The sequence below is a fragment of the Mauremys mutica genome, chromosome 18 (genome assembly GCF_020497125.1).
Source record: "Mauremys mutica isolate MM-2020 ecotype Southern chromosome 18, ASM2049712v1, whole genome shotgun sequence".
NCBI lineage: Eukaryota > Metazoa > Chordata > Testudines > Geoemydidae > Mauremys > Mauremys mutica.
The window spans coordinates 11,147,687-11,168,742 of NC_059089.1; the positions used below are offsets into that span (position 1 = coordinate 11,147,687).

Genomic DNA, 21,056 nt, shown 5'->3' on the forward strand with positions numbered 1-21,056 from the left:
TTTACATGCACCTTATTACGTAGTGTTAGTAGTAGTAGCAGCAGTATTATTATTGTTTTATTTATTTGTATTGTGATAGTGTCTCAGTGCCTCAGTCCTGGATGGGACCCCATTGGGCTAGGCAAACACAGAACAGAAAGCTTACAATCTGAGTACAAGGCCTGAGACGGCAGGTGGAGACAGGCAGCTAGGGAAGCAAAAGGAAACAAAGGGACCATATTTGTCAGTACACCTGCTACCTAACCATTGTCAAGTGTTTTGTAGGCATCCTGGCAAAGGAGAGTTTTGAAAGTAAATTTGAAGGAGAAAGGAGGCGTTGTTAAGCTGTCCTGACCTTGTGTGATACACGTTCGCTCTCTCTGCAGCGAGTTCGCCAAAGAGCGCGAGAGGGTGGAGAACCGTCGGGCCTTCCTGAAGCTCCGTAGGCAGCAGCAGATCGAACGGGAGCTGAACGGATACTTGGAGTGGATCTTCAAGGCAGGTAAGGACAGAACCCTCCTTCTGCTTTGTCTCGATTTGCGTGTGCTGTGACTTGGGCCACCTTGTGATGCTAAAGAAACAACCTTGTGTTGAAAAAATTAGGCCTCTCCCCCTTTTAAGTAGCATTGAAACCCTGACTGACACTGCAGGGGACACTGTCCTCACTGCTCCCTAAGTTGCACCCACAAAATATGATTCTGCAAACAGATAACTGTGTGTCCAAAATAGACAGTGGCACATGCAAAATGGACAAGTGCTTGCAGTGACTCATTCTGTGCCCATACCTGTCTCTTTGTTCATGCTGGTAACATCTGTGTCTGTGTTTTACCATGCACAGCATAGGTGCCTGTATTTAAAAAAAAGGACCTTATGTATCTCCAGTGGCTTCATTTCTTTTCCTTTATTCCTTGGATGGCTTTTACCCCCTCTGCAAACCCATCCAGGGATAGCTCTGCCCCTCTGTGAATTCCTCTGAGGCATTAACATTTGCTGGGATTTGAAGAGGAGATTGCAGCAGTCAAGACAGAAGATGACCGTCGCCTAGACAAGAATTTTGACAGTCTGGTCAGAAAGGAAAGGCCGAAGCTTTGAAATGTTAAGTAGGAGGAAGAAGCAGCAGCAGTTTGTATGGTCACCTGAACCCATTATTTCACACTGTACTCTGTAGAGTGACAATCAAAAGCCAGTTGTATTGACCAAGCTTTATTGAATGTAATTGCTCAACGGGAACTACCCTCAATTAATTAACCACACTTTATCTCCCTTTTTAATTCTGTGGTTCCTTAGCATTGAAGAAAGGAACCATTCACATTGCTTTCTATTCATAAATTGTCCCTCCATTTGTTTACAACTTTGTGCTACTTCAGATTCAAATTAGTTAAAGGTTTATCTAGTAGCTAAAGCAGAGGATGCCTCCGTTCTAATCCCGTCTCTAGCTGTCTTGTTTTAGGGGCCCTTGTGACTACTTGGTCTCTCTGAGCTGAGCTGTAGCCGGAGGTGTAATTTCTGGCTCAGATAAAAACGTATGCGCTAGCGTTGATGGATCCAGCATGCTAAAAACAGCAATGTGCTCACAGCAGCACAAGCAGTGGCTCAGCCTGGCCACCCTGAGTACTGCCCTATCTAAGATCCTACGTAGGTACTCTGGGTGGCTAGCCCATCCCGCCACTCTGGCTACATGGCTATATTTAGTATGGTAGCTCAATCAAAGCTAGCGCAGGTATGTCTACCCCAACTAGAAGCTATACCTCCAGCTCCAGTGTAGAGGTACCCTCGGTTACCCCATCGGTAAAATGAAGATAACCACACTGTTCTTGCAAGGGTGTGGCCTGGTGTTACTCTGATTGGTTAAAGAGCTTTGACATGTTCTGCTGAAAGGAACTGTGCAAGTGCCAGGTATTACAGGAAGTGGTTGCTTGAAAATTGAGATGCGTAAGTTGCAAAACATACAGTGAAATCTCTTCCCTTAAATTTGCACGCCACTGTGGAACCTCTCTGTGGGAACGTCTGGCTGCTGTGTCACTTTGCCCCTAAATGTCACATGAGCGTGTGGTACAAATGTTGTGAGATGCCTATTGTTTCCATTTTATCGAATGACATATGACATTTGGAACTGCAAAGCTTAAAGGAAGTAGCTGAATCAGGGAATAATAAAACACTCCTACTGAGGCATTGTTGGAAATACAATAGCAATGTAATACAGGCTCCTAGTACAGCCCGAAGGAAGTTTCATGCAGAAGAAAAAAATAGCTAGGCTGGGAAATCATTAAATGCAAAAGGTAGCATTGGAGGCTATGCTAAAGCTGAGAAATCAAGTGCTCATAAGTCAGGTCTTGAAATCTTGGCCCCAGTGAAGTCAATGGAAATTTTGCCAGAACAAGCCGCTTCAGAGGAAGGTGAGAGAAACATATTGTGGACAGTCCTGGACCAACCAGCCCACATGACTACTTAAGCAATGCAGAAGTAAGAAACTTGGCATTACTAAAAGACCTTAGAGACAGCTCACTGCTGGTAAATCACCGAAGCAATGTACCTTTAATGGATGCAGAAATGGACTTACCTGAGGCTGCTTTAATGGAGGCGTTTATAACTTTGGCAGAGGCGTATCTAGTTGAGGCATCTGAAACAAAGGTGTGCTTAATGGTGACATCCTTAATATGGGACTGCTTGCATGAGGTATACTTAATACAGGAAGCCTTCATTGAGGGAGTACTTAACAAATGCTTTCTTAACAAAAGGATAGGAAAAGAAATAGAAAGCGCTGGATTTAAATGTGCTGACTTAAAAATAAATTACACACATTTTCTTAAAGCTTGAATTGATTCCCCCCCCTCCCAAAATAGTGTTATAAAACAAGCTAGGTATTTCTAAGCCCTGCAAATGCTAATATTTCAGCTGGAATTTAATTAGAAGAGCGGTTTTGGTATTTTTAGTGCTTCCAAGCTTGAAGACAGCCAATTTTACTTAAACCTCCCAGCAGAGCTTACCTTGGGGCTGAGACCAAGCACTGATCATTTTAGCTCAACGGAATTTGCTTGAGGAAGTTGTGAGTGACAGAATAGAGGAGCTAGTGTGGAAACTGCGTCTCAGCTCCGAGTGCAGGCTTGGGAGAGGGTTTGGGAGATAAGAGTTTGTTGCGGGAAGGCTAGGCCAGAGGAGTCCTGCATTTGGCTCTAAATGGGGTGTGATCAATCTCATCTCTTGGGAGAGGGAGCCCAAGTGTCTAAATTCAGCTCCTGTCTGTCTGTGACTGGGATGTGAGCGGTTGTGCCTCGGGGTTGGCACAGGAGTCATGGCTAGTGGTTAGAGCAGGGGATGGTAGCCAGAGAATTGGAGTCAGAGGCTTGGTGCCAGGGCCAGTGGTCGGAGCCGGAGTCAGAAGACAGGAACTGGAGCTGAGGTTCGAGACGGGGGTTCTTGATGTGAGGCCAGGCAGGATCAGGGCTGGAAACAGGGCAGGAGCAGGATCTGTCACAGCTGCTACACATAGAAGCTGGTTTGCTGATTCTTTCAATCAATCAGGTAGCCTACTACAGGCCAGCTGCACTCATTAGCTTGCCAGGAGACTGGCTTCGCTGCCGGCCCCGATTCCTGACTCTGTCATAGTTCTGTTTCCTGGTCCCATGAGTCTCCCCAAACTGGCTGATAGTTTCAACTCTCCAGTGAAACATCAAGTATCTAGGACCAGTCCCATGGAAGGCTTTGAATATCGGGGCAGAGACCTTAAACCGGAATCAGTTTTCATTGTGGGAGCCAGTTCAGAGAGCAGAGCACTGGGGTGATGTACTTGTGGTACCCCATGTTATTATGCAGAAGGGCTGCAGCATTTTGTACCAGTTGGAGCTTTTCCAGGGTATGGGGCTCCATTCTGAGATACAATGAGGTGCATTAATCAAGGCTGGAGGTTACGAGTGTGTGAATCACCATGGCCAAGGATGAGCTGCAGACTCCTGCTCAGCTGCGGATGAGGCTGGCTGCTTTTTACTGTTGTGTCCCTTTGGACATCTGGTAGCATTGAGGACTGCAAAAGGACCCCAAAGCTACAGACCATATTAACACTCTGAGGGCAGATGCCTTCAACAGAGAGGGCTTGTTATAGGGGAAGTGGCTTTTCCTCAAAAAGCTTTTAGCCTACGTTCACAGGTGGTCCAAGTGAGACTTGCGAGCCACGGAGGGGGGAGAGAGGAGGAGGCGGGCACAAGAATAAGACTTTGGGGTTACTCATTCCAACATGTGCATGTCTTGATGGCTCCCTTGCAGTTTTGCGGGAGCAGATTTATATTTTTAACATATGAACTCACTTTGCATAGGCAACCCAGCAAATATGAGCTTTTTAGGAGGGATGTGGATAAGGAGAGGATGGTCGTTAGGCAGACAGATTTCAGGTGGGTGTTCCACAGATAATGGGGCATTATGAAAGAAGGGCCTGGAGGTGGACATGAGAGAAGGAAGCCAACATATAGGGTCTGATTTTACTTTCACATTGGTGTAAATGTGGCGTGACTCTGTTCGGGTTAGCAAAGATACACTGGTATAAAACTGGGATGCAAGGAGAATTTTCATAGATTCATAGATTTTTAAGGTAAAAGGAACATTGTGATCAACCAGTCTGACCTCCTGCATAACGCAGACCACAGAACTTCACCCTGTAACTCCTGCCTCAAGCCCGTAACTTCTGGTTGAGCATATCTGCTGGAAAGAGACATCTTTAATCTGCTTTAAAGACTGCACAGACTAAAGAATGAAGTCCATGGGATTTTCTAAATAAACTCTGTAGAAGGGTAATCTCTACCCACCGTTGAAATGTAGCCAGCTCCTGGTTCACAATGTCTATGGATTGCATTGTTTTACAGCCCTAGACCTACAAACACAGTTCTCTTACCAAACGCCACTTCCTCAGCGAATTCAACACCAAGTGATATCTAGCTGGAAACCGGGGAACGCTGTTGCTGTGTTGGGAACCTTCAGCCTCACTCACTCTCTGCTGGGGAAGGGCGTTTTTTTCTTTGGCTCAAAGGGAAGGTGGCAAGGAGTTTATTTGAAAACTGTGCCCTTTAGGGGACTAAAGGAGAAGAGCATTGAGGAGACACTGATTTAATCCGTGAAAATGATCTTGCCGCTGCTGTTTTCTTCATTAAACTTCTCAGAGCTGTAGCAATTCTTAGGCTGTCATGCTGCATTTCTAAGGGAGCTGAGAGCTAGAACTTCCCTCTGCAAAATGAATGCTTTTCTCAAGTCCCCAAGTAGTCTTTTGAAGCCATTTCTCTTATCTTACAAGGACATGCATCATTTGAAAATGTTTTCGCTTTGGAGACTGAAATTCTTACAATTCAGAGCGAATCAAGCCGCTTCTTGCATTTTAATTCCTTTCAAGTCCATCTCCTAGCCACAGCCCTTCACTGCCAGTTCCTGTGCATTTCTTTTCCCCTGGAATAAGCGATCTTTGGGACAGTTCATTTAACCTCTCTCTTCCAGCTCGTTGTCACATGAGAGTCATGCTCCAGCATTGTGAGCTTTTAAGAGCATCAGGATGTAGCCTTTGTGGAAGATGCACAGAGACAGCAATCCCCTCACACAGCTGAGCCTAGAAGCCTGGATTAATTAAAGAGAGGCGAAGCCATGCCAGAGATTCAGCAAGAGGGTGCTCATTCATGGGGCATGTGATGAGCCCAGATGAAAGTTTAGTGGGGTTCTCCTTATAGATGCATTTTTGTCTTTCATATTTACTAGCCCCAGTAACTTAATTTGAGTCTTCTGCCCTGTTGTATTTCCATTGCATCTTTAATTCCAATAATCCAGCCTTTTTCCTTGTCACACAGTGTCCTTTCTCTACATGACAGAGACTGTAGAGTGGTGGTGTCTGGCTCGCTAGCTTGCAAGCTCTTTAGGGAAAGGGCTGGCTTTATTTTGTGCCATGTCCAGCGCCAAGCATATCCTCAGCCCTTAATTAGTAGCAATAGGTCTAATCTTGAAGGCAGCTATCACTATGATAGTTAAGTGCAGAGAAATAGATTCAATCTGTGTAATGAGTCATTGAATCTATTTCCCCATGTTAAGTATCCTGACACTTCTTGTCAACTGCCTGAAATGAGCCATCTTGATTATCACTACAAAGGTTTTTTTCTCCTGCTGATAATTGCTCATCTTAATTAATTAGCCTCTTAGAGTTGATATGGCTACTTCCACCTTTTCATGTTCTGTATGTATATATAACTCCTTAATATATGTTCCATTCTATGCATCTGATGAAGTGGGCTGTAGCCCACGAAAGCTTATGCACAAATAAATTTGTTAGTCTCTAAGGTGCCACAGGTACTCCTGTTCTTTTTTCATATTCTTTGTTTCAGTTGCAAACATAAAGTTTACACTCAAATCCAAGCCAGGCTGTTGGATTTTAGTTTTCACTGTAACTTAATGTATCTAGCTGCGTGCAATAAGGCTCAGCGAAGCTACAGATAAAGCCCTGCATTATTACGGTATGCAGTCCATCGTCCGGCCAAAAGAAGATTGTTCTATATTGTACATCTACTACTCCGTGGCTCTTTCAGAAGTAAACTGGACAAAGTGACAAGGGTTCTATTACCTCTCTTGGGAGACTGTTTCACAGCCTATGGGACCTCACAGTCACGGACAACTCCCCTTTACTTAATTTGTCCCAGTACCTCCCATTTAATACCCCTTTCTACAACGTTAAATTATTCCTCTTCCTCCTATTTCAGAAATATCATATTCCCCTTGCATTTCACCCAGCCATATTTAACTCTTGTCATCTTCTCCTAAACATTTCCGCAGCTCTTCTCTCAACTGTCTTCAGCTTGTGCGTATCTTTTGGATACTGAGGTGTCCAGTGATGTTCCAGGTGGAGTCACACCTGAGCCATCTAGAAAGGCACTTTCTACTTTCCTGTCCTGTCACGTGATGCTGCTACATATGCACCCAAAATTATACTGGACTCATTGGCTACCTTGTAAAACTGCAGACTGATCTATCATTTGCTATTTGCGATCACCTGCCAGTCTCTGTCAGCACCTCTGCTTCCTGGAGTTCTCCCTCCAGCTGACTGAATGTCTCTAATTATTTTTCACTCAGATGCATTAATCTGCATTTTCCCCAGTTGAATCTCATTTTGCTCTTTTCTGCCCATATTTCTAATCTCTCTGTCCCTTTGTATTATTTCTCCTTTCAATTTTGTGTCTTTTCATTAGTGTAGCAGCATTCACTACACCTCACCTCTTCCATATAATTAATAAAGATATTTTAAGACTGTTGTTAACATCCATCTGTCTAGTACAGGGGTAGGCAACCTATGGCACATGTGCCGAAGGTGGCACAGGAGCTGATTTTCAGTGGCACTCACACTGCCTGGGTCCTGGCCACTGGTCCGGGGGGCTCTGCATTTTAATTTAATTTTAAATGAAGCTTCTTAAACTTTTTAAAAACCTTATTTACTTTACATACAACAATAGTTTAGTTATATATTATAGACTATAGAAAGAGACCTTCTAAAAATGTTAAAATGTATGACTGGCACGCGAAACCTTAAATTATAGTGAATAAATGAAGACTCGGCAGAGCACTTCTGAAAGGTTGCCGACCCCTGCTCTAGTATCTCTCTAGATAGCTCCCCCAACTAATAGGCTCTTTGCTGTGTGGTCTGTTTCTTTAGCCAAATCTAAGATGATTTAAATCGTCTTTTCAAGTAGGATTTTGTGAGATACGCTATCAGATACTTTACTAAATCCAAGTGCACAGTTATGCTTAAGAATGTAAAGAAAATTACAACCTAGAATGTCAAAGTCTTGTGATGTTGACCAGTCCCTTCTTTAAAAAACCCTCTGATAATTCACTTTTGTACAGTAACAAGCCAAAACACTGTAGAACTATTTATACAAGCCCTGGTCTTTTGGCTTGTTGCTGTAGAATACTGTATAGTGTAGTTTCACGTGGATGGAATTTGCCCTACTCTCTAGTAAGTTAAAGCACCACTGGTTCCATGCTTTGGCTTCAGTCAATGCTAGGTCCAGACATTACTGGAGAGCATCATCAACTCTGCCAATTTTGGAGACAATTCATATAAATATGGAAAACAAAAAATGTATACCAAGTTTTTTCATGTGTCTTATGTAGATTTAACTGTGTTGACACAGTGGGTGAAATCCTGACCCCAGTGAAATCCATTGGAGTTTTGCCATTGACTTCAGTGCAGCCATGATTTCACACAGACGAGTTGCAGAACAGTGCAAATTGCCTTAAGTCCTGGCACTGATGAGTAAGTGTCTCTCAGACATGGTAATGGCATATGGCCTCTTTCACCACTGGTACGATGGCTCGAATTTGACCGAGAGTGATGGTACTACAATATGTGCTTACGCCTATGCAGATCTTGGGTCTAGGTTGGAGTGGGTGGCAGCAATTGCTCTCCAGATGCTCTCCAGATACTCTCTGCTGCAAGCAAGTGGGTGGGGACTGGGCAGAGGGGTGTGGGCAAAGCCAATGCTCTGCCTTCTTACTTGTTTGAGGAGGTGGCTCGGTGAGAGGGGAGAAGCAAGCTGCAACCTTTCTAGGGTTTTAATAACTTGTTTTCCTCCCTGGAGCATGGAGGGTGCAAGGGAGTAATTATGACTCTTGGTGCTGACCCTTACTCAATGCTGAGTCTAAAGACTCAGTCTAGTTGGGTGTTATGGTGAGCTAACGCTGTGGCAAACATCCACGCCCACTGCCTCCCAGTCAGGAAGCTTTACGACAAAAATGCAACCGATCCAGGGTTGAGCGCTGCTGTTTCCCTTTTGCAGAGGAGGTGATGCTGGCAGAAGAAGACAAGAATGCCGAAGAGAAGTCCCCTCTGGACGGTAGGTCGTTTTGCCTTGTACTTTTCCTCTTGCACTAGAGGAGAGGTTTATACGCCGTATGCGGATGTGGTTTTCATTGTGACCTAGCGGGTACAAGCGCCATACTTTTGCATGCAGCTGAAAATTCTGGTCCCAGCCTTGGAGCAAACCCAGCTAAAATTCCCTCTTCCTGTGTAGGACTTCTTCAAAGTTTCAGGTGGACAATCAGCAGCTCTGAGACACGTCGTTCTGGGATCTGCCAGACTCCCCGTGTAATTGTGGGGGTCTGGTGTGCACAGGGCCCCCTACCAGCCTCTGGGTAGTGTGGAGGGATGTGTCTACTTGTAGCCTTGAGGGGAAAGCTTCAGTGTGGATGCCAGCAAAAATAAATAAAGGCAGGGCTCTAAATCGAGGTTTTCGAAAGGATTTGACAAAGAGACTAAGACCCCTGTCACTTTTAAGCAGTAAGACATAGCAGGGTGTGGTGATCCTATCTAATCTCATGACTCCTAGGGGCCTCATGTTAGCAGGAGAACTCGCGGGATTAAGATTTCCGACACAGGTGCCGTGAGAATATGGAGAGTGTTTTCCCCCTGCCTCTGACATCAAGCTCTTAGGATGTTACAGACAGTGAACGTTCAGTTAAAGACTCTTCCCTCTCCCTTTTCTGACCATCTTTCGTCCTCCTGTGTCTCCTCCTTTTCCCTTCCCTCCCCGCCCCTCCCCTTCTCTTTTTTTGTTTCTCCTCCCATTCACTGTCAGGGAGGGCTGCCTCCGAAGGGTCAATTCAGCAAGGCACAGCACCGGCGGAGACTGGCGGCAGCAGCTACAACAGTGAGTGGATTGCAAATCAACAGGGGGTTAGGTGGCACAGCGGGGTGATGCTTTTTGCTTGTGGCCTCAGATCCTGAGCACCGTAGGTCACTAGGAACAAGGTTTATCTGAATCCTCCACGGCCACTGGTCCACCATGCGAAAGGATCCCAAAATCTGGCATGCTTTGGAGTGGTTGGTGATCTACACGCAGGAGAGGCCCAGGAGTGGGAAAGCAGGTCAGGTTTGAGGTGCTTCGGCAGAGCTTTGGGGTGGGAGGGAAGTTTTGCGCAGTGCTTGGCTGTAGCCGGTGCTGTTGGTGCCTCGTTGCAGTGAGCACCTGGTTTGGAGGAATAGCTTTACAGGAGGGGAGTTGTGTAACTAAAAGAGAGACGGACTTAGGCCACAGAAGTCAGACCCAGATATTTAATGCCCTGAAGCTGGGGCCTATTGGTTCAGCCTGTTATAAAGTCAGTATGTGCAAAAATTGGATCCAGATCCCAGTTCCGATTAGAACCCTTCACCCTCCACAGTTCGGATACTTGGGAATCTGCGGGGTTGCTGTGAGCCCATCTCTAAAGTGAACTATGTAATCATTGATAAGAAGGATTTTGATGCTGGTGTAGGATAAGGATCCCATGTAAACCCCAATTATCCTCAAGACAGTTCTGACATAGCAGATTTCCTGTATGTCTCCAGTGGACAGCTTGTATCACCACACCATGGAGTGTCTTACTGCTGGTATCAAATGGTGCTTAATCATTGTATTGTTTTTAAACTCTCTTATCAAGATGGTATCAAAATAATTTCTGATAGTTTGCAAGGCTCCAAGGCAGGTGGTCTAAGACTCAGAGCAGGGTTTGCGAGGCAGCAATTCCGCTTTGCCACTGCCATGTTCAATGGCCTTGGGCAAATCAGTTAATCTTTCCGTGCCTCAGTTTCTCCATCTGTAAAACAGGGATAGTGATATTTACCTACCTCACAAAAGGGATTGCCGGGCCAGGCTTATGTTTTCAAAGAGTTTTGATGTCCCCAGATGGAAGGTATTGTAGAGTGGGTGTCATTAAAAAGACATTCACCATGGGATATTATCTGCTTATCCATGGTATTTCCTGTGCTTAGGGTAACATACGGTGGCAGACTATCTCTACTGGAATAGCGTGAATGCTGATGTTTTAATGGTGCATGCGGTAGAAAAGCAGAGTGTCAATATGAATATGTTAACAGATAATAGCAGTACTATCCCGTATCTCATCATGGCTCAATTAACCAAGCCCAATCTCTCTTCTGCATATGCCTTTGTTTAACATAAATATCACTCCGGTAGCTGTGCTGAAATGAACAATGGTGGCAGTGCCCTGCCTCTGAGCTCTAAGAAGCTACCAGATATTTTTCTTTCCCGCTGCCTTTCCACTTTCAGTTGCATTGAGACGTGGGTGGACAGAAGTCCTGCCTGGCAAACTTTCAAGATTTAGAAGGTTAAATAAATAATGACCCTGGCATCAAAGCAAGCAGAGGCCACAGTACAAAACTGTAGGTTGATCCATTTGCTACGGCTTACCCGTGTATGGCAGCTTTTAGCTGGCATTGGGAAGGAAATACAGGCCCCGGAGAGTGAGAGGTGGAGAGAGGATTGACTACACGATGTTTATAGTGCTTTTTTTTTTTAATTTGCATGCAGTGTTGAAAAGAGCTACAATAAAGAAGAGCAAAAACGACCTGATTCATGCTGAAGAGGGGGAGGACCATTTCACAGACATTTGCTCCGTTGGTGAGTACTGGCCCTGCATTCTCTGGCGGTGTTAAGAACTCGGGCAAAGTGCTTTTGTGTCACACTCCTCTGAGCTATTCCTTTGTTTCAACAGACTGCACTTAACTGCACTTAACATGGACATTTCAGCATCCGGTCCTTAACCAGCGTGCAAGGGAGTGGGAGAGGAGCCAGGGGCTCTCCTCCACCCTTTTGCGGTCCTGCTTGAGAGCCAGATGCAATCCAAGTCCTTGCCCTTACACAGCCTGTGATGGGCCAGGTGCCCCAGCGCCCCCTCGTGGCAGGGTAGCGCGGCCTAGCGGCCGGAGTCCATAAGCGCCCCCTTCGGGGCGGGGTAGCGCGGCCTAGCGGCCGGAGTCCGTAAACACCCCTTCGGGGTGGGGTAGCGCGGCCTAGCGGCCGGAGTCCACAAGCGCCCCCTTCGGGGCGGGGTAGCGCGGCCTAGCGGCCGGAGTCCATAAGCGCCCCCTTCGGGGCGGGGTAGCGCGGCCTAGCGGCCGGAGTCCACAAGCGCCCCCTTCGGGGCGGGGTAGCGCGGCCTAGCGGCCGGAGTCCACAAGCGCCCCCTTCGGGGCGGGGTAGCGCGGCCTAGCGGCCGGAGTCAATAAACCCCCCCCTTCGGGGCGGGGTAGCGCGGCCTAGCGGCCGGAGTCCATAAACCCCCCCCTTCGGGGCGGGGTAGCGCAGCCTAGCGGCCGGAGTCCATAAACCCCCCCCCTTCGGGGCGGGGTAGCATGGCCTAGCGGCCTGAGTCCCTACACACCCCCTTCGGGGTGGGGTAGCGCGGCCTAGCGGCCTGAGTCCCTACACACCCCCTTCGGGGTGGGGTATTACGGGGTGGGGTAGGGGGGCTCGGGCCCTCCCTCTCCACCGAGCCCCGACCCAGGGCCCTGTTTGTGGCAAGTTCTCCTTGCCACCCGCTCGGCGGGGATCCGCCCGCAACACGCCGAGCGGTACTGCAGCTTTAAGGCTGTCAGTCTCTACAGTGCCCCTGGGTCACTTCCTACCCTGCCTGGCCGGACGTCTGCGTTGTGGGAGCGGCTCCCCCGTAGGTCTGTCGCTGCCGGCGTCCCTCCCCGGGGGCTCCGGGTCGGCCCCGGTTCGGCTGGCGCCCCGGTCCGAGCTCCTGGGCTCTCCTTCTTCAGAGGCTGACGGTCTACGTCCTTCTCCCCCGGTGGCCAGCCCAGACTGAGCAGACCTGCAGGCTTTTATACTGGTCTGCCAGTTGGAGCATGCCCAGCAGAACTTCCTGGGCGTGGCTTCCTCTGCTAGTAGAGAAGGGTTAACCCCTGCTGTACCAGTGCGGGGCTGCCCTGCCCCGTCACACAGCCCTTGGAGGAGTCATTCCTGCATCAGACACAATGACTCTGGGATTCCTTCTTGGGGAATGCTCCTCCATGCACACCCCACCCGCTGCGTCAGGCTGGGCCTTAAGGTGCTCTCTAGCCTCATCTGTTGTGGGGAGGGGAGGGAATGGACAAAAATCCAAGCCCATAAATGAACAGTGTTCCCAGTTTGGACACATGGCTGCCTTCTTTAGAGAATGGCTTGTATTCTGGATGGTCACATGGAAACCCTGGACTGACGTCTCTGCTAGCGCTATAACCGTTGCCCTAGCAATGTCTCTTGTTGCAGATCTCCACATTGCTAAGCCAGATGTGGACATGAAGGGCTGCACACAGATGGCCACCCCATGCTCACATGCATAAATGCGGTGCAGTGTGCACCATTATACACCTGTCCCAGAGCCTTTCCATGACCACAGCATCTTCCAGTACGTAAAGCAGGAATGTGATAGGGTCCAGAAACTCTACTTGCTTTCCAGAAAACAGGAATTATTTCTCTGCTTAGACCTCACACAGGTGGACAGGTGGAGTGATGAGACAGGGCTGGAGGGCTGCAAGCTCAGGCAACTCTCTGCTGCTTGAGCACCAGCAATGGGGAAGGCCTTTGAGATGGTAAATTTCCACCTCCAGTGGTGGCCAGGCTGGACTATAGCCCCAAGCTGGGAACATGTCCTGATTATTTTCTGGTTAGGTATTATTTTCTGGTAAATCATTTTGCCCTCTCCCCTCTAACCGTCCTGAATGAACCCCCTAGGAAGAAACTTTGCTGAGTGTGTCTTGATTTTAGTTTGCTGCTAAAGCAGCAGCTGCTCTCAGCCAGCTTCTAATGCATTACCATGCTACCACAGACACTAAGGAGCAGCAGATTATGAGCTTTTCATGATGCCCATTGAAAATGGAAGCATAAGTGATACCTGTCCATGTGGACGTGCAAATGCACCGTTTACACTCACTTCCACTCTTTGAAAATTTGGCACTTAACAGTCTGAGGGCTTGTCAACATGGCAAGTGGCTGCGTGGCAAACCAGGGTGTGAATCTAGAGCACCTTAGCTTGCCCCACAGTAACGTCCTATGTGGTCGCTGCTATAGTGCAGTGAAAGTCTCGAAGTGAGGCTTGGCGTACAACTAATTGAAAGTACAATGAGCCAAGCTGCACTCTTGGACTTTCACTCTGCGGTCGCGTTGTCCACATGGGATGCTACTGCACAACAAGCTGGTGTGCTGTAGAATCACACCATGGCTCGCTGTGCGGTTACTTGCTATGTAGGCAGGCCCTAAGACAGTCAAAGGTTTTGGTTTTCTTAAATGAGCAGCGAATCATTCCAGGTGAGTGCTGTACAGCACATTGGTGTGACTCTGTAACCCACCATTCATCCCCAGGAATCCACCCAGATTAGCCACAAAGCAGTTGAACTGCTCAACCTGCTGAAACTAGTAGGAAAGTTTTGCTGCTGGAGAAATCAGAGCGTGTGTGTGTGTGTGTGTTTGTGTTTGTTTTGGAGTGAGGTGGAGTTGCTGTGTGGGTGGCAGGAGGTCCACACTGCTACAGCATTCGCTTATTGCCACGAGGACATATAGGGAGCTTTTAATCCATTTCTAAGTCCTCTCAGGCTCCAGGAACATGTGCCACATGAGCAATTCTCTGCATCTAGCGCCTCACACAGCAGAGCTGATGGAAGCAGCAGCCCTTGCACTCATGGATAATCTGATGCTGAACTGAGACCCATCTATTGAGTGTATGGTCAGGAAGATATCTGCACTGCCCCCTTTTCTGTATGACTGGTTCCCCCAATTATGAAGAGTGTGTTTGGTAAAGCATGGCACACGGGGGAGAAGAAGAAACAAATACAGCAGAGAAAACTAAAAGTGCTGCAGGCTGTGGAAGAGATATTTTACCCTCCTGAAATGCATGAAACTCTGCATATCATAAACAATCAAAACATACTAGGGTTATGGACAAAGTGAGGATTTAATGCAGGTTTTTTCTAATGTTTTCCTTATGCTATAGTAACATATCTCTCTGATGTGACTTAAAGGCCCTAGAAGAACTAACAATCTAATTACAAAGTGTGATGTAAATGTGCTGACCAGTGCAATAGTTGCACTGATGAGCCTCTTGCCAGCTGTTACCTGCACAAGTTGCTTTGTAATTCAATTAAAAGTGCCTCCTGGAACCTTATAGTCACATTAGAAAGCTGTATAACAATAAACATCAGTCACAGTGTGCTTTCTGAAAGAATAGTTTAATCCACACTTTCATTTTCTCCCTTCTCTTTGTGTTCTTTCTGTGCTGATAAAACCATAATGGTAGATCCTGGCTGCCTTGGGATAGGAACATTAGGTGCTGGAATGGAAACATTAGCACTGGAATATCCAGCCAGTTCAGCACTCCGAGTGCCTAACGTCTGGTGTGGTTTTCCAAGGAAAGGGCAAAATTCTGCTCAGAGACACATGGCAAATCTGTATCCTCTTATTGGTCCAGATACCACTCTGATTTACACCAGGGTGGGGTCACGTCAGAGAAGTTACTCCAGCTTCAGACCAGTTGAACTGAATGCAGAATTTAGTTACCTCGGAGCGGTGTCCATATGAAGAGCGGTAGGGATGTAAGCGGAGTGGAATAGCCGTGTGCAGATCTCCTGGGCAGCTTTGACACCAGAGGTTTGCCAGAGGTTCCTGAGAGGGCTGTATTTACAGAAGAACATCAGCTTTCTTCTTGGCCTCTGGTTAATTCTGTTGCCTTGAAGAGCAATATAAACAGTGACAACTGCTTCTGCACAGAAGGAAGTGTTATAAAACTAATAGCGCTAATAGCACACCAGGCATTTCTAGAGTGCCCATCCACTTTAATCTCAAACTCCTTTCTTCTTTCAAGTGTTTATTTTTAAACATCTGCCTCTTAATCAGGATTTCAGACAAGATGTGAAATGCAGCCATGGGAGTCAGCCCACCTGCCCTAGAGCACTGGGGTCAAATCCTGCCCTGTGCTGTGCGGGCGATTGAGGTGAGAGAGGGATGTAGGAGCCTTTTCCCTCAGCGCGAGCACCGGGGCAGGATCTGTGCCACGCAGGGTACTGGGAGGAGACTCTGGCTAGCACTTCCCAGCTTCAAGGGGATTCAGTCTGCCAGGCTAGGGGGTGGCTCTGAGGCTCTGCCCCATCCAGCTAGCCAGCGCCTGGGCTGCTGTGAGCAGAAGACACTAGTTGAGGTTGCATCTTTCTCCCTTCTGAAGGAGCGATAAAGGGTGCTCAGCATGACTTCCCTGCACCCTGGCCAGTGCAGTGCTGGGGGACAGGGGAGCGATCTGGGTCCCAGTATTCCCGACGGCCAGCGCTGGATTGCACAGGGAGAGTCAGCACACCATGCTGTGACTCGCACTGTGAATCGCACTGTGACTCGCACAGAGGGTGCCTGCAGCCAGCTCCACAACACTCAGGCTGGCTGCCAGGGGAGAGGGGGTTAGACTCGTGTCACAGATAACCGAGTAAGTGCTGCCCATAGCTTTAACCTGGCTGGTCAGAGCTCAGGATTTGAGATTAACTAGGGTTTTTGAAGCTATTTACAGAGGCTGGGTGCCTAAATCACTTTGAAAGGCAGTGGGAGCCGAGCATCTGACACCATTAGGCTCTTTTCAGATCCCAGTGTTAATCCATTGGGATGGTCTGGGCAAATCGGTGTCTCTTGCAGCTATTGGTGACTACAATGGTCATGTTGGCCTTGGTGTAAAGTGCTCCAAGGAAGTAGCCACTGCTATTCGTGGGGCAATCATCTTGGCTAAACTATCCATCGTCCCAGTACGACGAGGCTACTGGGGTAACAAGATTGGCAAGCCTCATAATGTACCTTGCAAGGTTACTGGTCGTTGTGGATCTGTTCTGGTGCGTCTGATCCCAGCACCCCGTGGTACAGGAATTGTATCTGCCCCTGTTCCAAAGAAACTGCTGATGATGGCTGGAATTGATGACTGCTATACTTCAGCTAGGGGTTGTACTGCTACACTGGGCAACTTTGCTAAAGCCACCTTTGATGCGATCTTCAAGACCTACAGTTATCTGACCCCTGACCTCTGGAAGGAGACTGTGTTCACCAAGTCTCCTTGTCAGGAATTCACTGATCATCTGGCCAAGACCCACACCAGAGTTTCAGTGCAGAGAACCCAGGCGGCTGCTGTGGCAACTACTTAAATGTTTTTGTACAAAATAAAGTGATAAATGAACAAGGAAAAAAAAAAAGAAAAGCTCATTGTAAATGTGGCCACATTTGTGCTTAGCTGCATTTCCAGAGAGGGGGGAGGTTCTTTGGTTTGGATCCTCAAAGGTATTTGGGCACCTAACTCTCAGTCATTTCTGTTAGGCATCTACATACTTTTGAGGATCTGGGCCCTTTGTGGTTGTGATTTCAAGTTTCTCCCTCCCCCATTATCTTCCTGATTTTAGTCTGATGATAATCCCTTGTGTCCTCCAATGCCCAGGGTCTCCATTTGCCCGGGCCAGTCTGAAGAGCGGAAAGAACGAGAGCTCCTCGTATTTCCGGAGGAAAGAGAAGATGTTCCGGTTCTTCATCCGGCGCATGGTGAAAGCACAAAGCTTCTACTGGATCGTCCTGTGTGTCGTCACTCTGAACACTCTGTGCGTCGCCATGGTGCATTATGACCAGCCGGAGGGGCTCACCACTGCTTTGTGTAAGTGTCAGGGATCGGAGCCATGTTCCTTCCAGTCCTCCCACTCCTGAGTTCTCTGAGCACTAGCCCCACGTTGCCATTAACACCTGCAGCCTCGAGATCTTTTTGTAACTTCTTATGCCCCATCCAGGAGTTTCACAAATAAATTACTAAGTGGCTCCAAGAAACACCAGGGAAAGTGTGTTATAAAAAACAGCCCAAGACCCGTCTTTGACTTGTAATGGTCAGCCACAAACTTAGTGAACATCGCAGGAGGATTTTTTGGGGGGGCTTGTGGATTGGGAAAAAACATTTGCTTGGGTCCCTCCCAGCAGCGTTATAAGTTTCTCAAGCTGTCTTCACCTGCGGCTGTCCAGAGAACCTCACAATTCAACCCCCACCCAGGAGATGTATAGCTAGTTCTCAGATTTTCCCTATGTTCAATACACTAGGCCATTTTTTTATAGTAAAACATATGAAGATAATATAGATCCTGAAGCCCACTTGATATCAACTTGTGCAATGGACAGTTCCACTTGAAAGAAACATTATTCCCTGCACCAAAACATTTTACACTAATTCAGTCCAATTGTGCCAATTAATAGCAAACCCTCTTGGAACATGCACTTGTACGGAAAAGGCCTTTCCATGAGAGCACTTGCCTTAATAAGCCAGGCGTGGCCAATGAGGAGAAACGTAATAGTACCCTCCAGCGAATCACACTGTGCAAATATGTCCCATACACATATAAGCAATAACACAGGACAGGTGGGTGATGATATCATATGCCTGCGCATGATAGATGTGTTTTAGCCTGATGCCTTTGGTCACCCATTAGTTTGGGCATCCAGTACTGTATAAAGGCCCTTCGGGTGTTATTGCTTTTGTAAAGTGTGTAATGTTGTTTTATTTTGTAATGAATAACCAATGAATCCTGCTCTCTGCAATTAGATCCTTTATACAGTTAAACTCTTCCTCAGCTGATCGCCTTCTTGCTTTCACAATGCCCCCCCTCCTTTTTTTTTTTTTTTTTACAACAGTAGGAGCGGCCCTGCTCATCTAAAGGTTGCAAGATTTGACCCAAAAACCTCCTGAGAAACTGCAGTTTGGATAAACGGAGAATTTAAGCATACAGTGACAATGAATTTCGGGCACCATCAGTTTCTCCCTGAGAGGTTGGGGAGGGTTGAGTTTATTATGGGGTGGAATAACAGAGCTGCATTGTCTGTATGTATCTGACAAGGAATTCAAGTTAGAGGACTAGACATTGAATAGAAGATGATGTGATTTGAAACCTAGCACAGAGTCAAAGCAACTGCTGAGCTTAGAAGGTCAGTTGTAGGGCCCTGATTCTGGCCTCATAATGGTTTAAAGATACAGTCCGTGAAGATAGAATCATAGAATGTTAGGGTTGGAAGGGACCTCAGGAGGTCATCTAGTCCAACTCCCTGCTCAAAGATTTTTACCCCCAGATTTTTACCCCAGTTCCCCAAATGGCCTCCTCAAGGATTACCGGTGTAAAATGTTTGTGAGGGAAATCATAGTCAGACCCTCCAAGTTTAGTTCTGTGGCAGCAGAGCTCATGGATAGCATGAATGTGAAGGTGGTACTAGGGTCTTAGACCCCAACAATTTAGAGAGTTGTACAGCATTTCCATATCCTGTACTTAAGTTCCCCCATGTGCTGTTCTGTCCCCATCCTAGCGTCCCTCTCTGCAGAGGGACATTGTGAAAATGGTGCCATATGTCAGACTGGTCAAATTGCGTGATGCACTTTCCAAAACTTCCCTATGGCTTTGGAGCCCTTGTCCCCAATCCTGCTCCCACTGAAGTCCCCTGCAAAACTCCCATTGGGATCAGGCCCCAGATCTTCAGTTCTTAGGGTGACCTTTTCAGAAGAGCTCAGCGTGCACGTGCAGACGAACGGCGCACAGCAACCGCACACTTACTATCCTATTGGTGAGCACTAAAAGTTCCGTAGTGCACCGCAGGGTTCACGCGGCCAGTCAGTGTGCAGTATGCGGACGTGCTGTAAATCTGTATCCCGGCTTGCTGTGCACTAACTGTTCATTTAGACAAGCCCAGCGTGCTGGGTGCTAATCTCGCTATAGGTATCAAAATGGGAACTGCTGAATGCTGAGCACTTTTGAAAATGTGGCTCCCGGTTGTGCAGGCGGCACCTTTGGAAACCTGGCCCTTAGTGTGCTGCAGTTTCTTGTATTAGTATGGAGATCAGAGAAGCTGGAGGTGGACTCTTGGTACAGTTTGATCTGCTTCATGCTTCTAGGGCTAAGTCCAGCACGGTAATAAGCACACTGGCATTTAAGCAGTTGCTTGATTTTCAGCACGAGTAGTCCCATTGGGTGTGTAAGGGTCCGGTGTTGGGGCTCGGCTCTCTCAGGCGTGGCTGGGAGCCAGAAATCAGTCTCTTCAGCCCGGGCCCTAGCTCAGGGCGGGCACCAAACGGTAAGGTAGGCTCAGGCCCGCAGGCAGGGGCTGAGCGAACAAGCAGTCTAATTAGCCCGGGCCCTAACTCAGGGCGGGGTGACAGCACTACAGTTCAAGGCTCAGACCCGCAGGTAGGGGCTGAGCAGACAAACAGTTCAGTACATAAGCCCAGGCCCTGGGTCAGGGCGGGGCAGCAAGCAGTTCAGGGCTCAGACCCTTAGACAGGGGCTGAGCAGACGCTGAGGTAAGTCCAGGCTGCTACGCCTGAGCGTTGGGGTGAGGGGGAGATGCCACCCGTGAGTGGGGTGGCAGGGGGGACGCAGGCCCACCCACTCCACTGCGTCCCAGCCCGGGGCCCTGGCAGTGGCAGGCCATCTGCTGCTGGGTCAGTGGGGATCCTGGCTGCAACACACTGACATTGGCTCGGGGTCTGCTGCAGCCAGACTAGGGTCGGCTACCCCCGGGCCACTTCCAATCTCCCCCTCCATTGGTACCTGTGTATCCCCAGCGTCTTCCGCAGTGTCCCACACCATGGGCTCCTCAGGATACTGAGCGCTGGGTAAGCCGGGCTGCTTCTCAGGATACCGGGCGAGGGGAGCTCAGGCAGCTCCTCTGGGTAGCGGGCTCGGGGCAGGCTCGGCCAGTCCTCCTCCAGGTAGCAAGCACGGGGCAGGCTCGGCCAGTCCTCCTCCGGGTAGCGAGCACGGGGCAGGCTCGGCCCAGCGGGAGCTAGGGCACCAGCGTCTGTCCTCTCCGGCAGCCAGCAGTCAACTGAGCACTGGGGCTGGGCTTTTATACTTCCTGCCCTGCCCCTTGATTTCCGGGGGGCGGGAACAGGCGGTGGTGGCTCCGCCCACTTCGGCGTCTGCAAGGGCTCGTCCCTCTCAGGCGCGGCTGGGAGCCAGGCCGCCTCACTACAGGGTGGAATCCTGGGCCCATTGAAGTCAGTGTCAAAACTCCATTTGACTTCAATGGGGCCGGACTTCACCTACTGAGTTTAATGGGGCTGCTTAAAGTTAAGCCTATTCTTAAGTTCTTTACTGGATTGGGCCAGAATGCTCAGCACCTTGAATGATCGAACTCTCGCGCCAATATGTGGATTATCGATTCGTGGCTCATGGGCAAATTTTTCCAAACCAGAAAAAAAAATGAAATAAGATGTGTAAAACAGAATAACTTAGGAACTAAGTCTTCCTATCTTAAAATAATAAT

General features: G+C 48.2%; 2 protein-coding genes across 2 annotated transcripts in view; both read left to right on the plus strand.

Moving 5' to 3' along the window:
- CACNA1B (calcium voltage-gated channel subunit alpha1 B) overlaps nt 1-21,056 on the plus strand; it is a 491,615-nt gene that overhangs the window by 278,376 nt on the left and 192,183 nt on the right. Inside the window, exons 8-12 of the mRNA XM_044993192.1 lie at nt 366-481; nt 8,772-8,828; nt 9,570-9,641; nt 11,301-11,390; nt 17,209-17,418. Of these exons, the coding sequence (XP_044849127.1) occupies nt 366-481; nt 8,772-8,828; nt 9,570-9,641; nt 11,301-11,390; nt 17,209-17,418 (545 nt within the window). The remainder of the gene's footprint in view (nt 1-365; nt 482-8,771; nt 8,829-9,569; nt 9,642-11,300; nt 11,391-17,208; nt 17,419-21,056) is intronic.
- LOC123352463 (40S ribosomal protein S2-like) lies at nt 15,673-16,957 on the plus strand. The gene is made up of 2 exons (XM_044992604.1): nt 15,673-15,741; nt 16,373-16,957. Exons 1-2 carry the CDS (start codon nt 15,673-15,675, stop codon nt 16,919-16,921), a joined length of 618 nt encoding a protein of 205 aa, XP_044848539.1. The 3' UTR covers nt 16,922-16,957.

What these genes read in the sequence shown, in the direction of transcription:
- LOC123352463 (XM_044992604.1), top strand. Translation starts at nt 15,673, where the DNA reads ATGGGAGTCAGCCCACCTGCCCTAGAGCACTGGGGTCAAATCCTGCCC. An exon ending in GTGCTGTGCGGGCGATTGAG is followed by an intron (nt 15,742 to 16,372) that starts GTGAGAGAGGGA and finishes GGCTCTTTTCAG; the next exon opens with ATCCCAGTGTTAATCCATTG.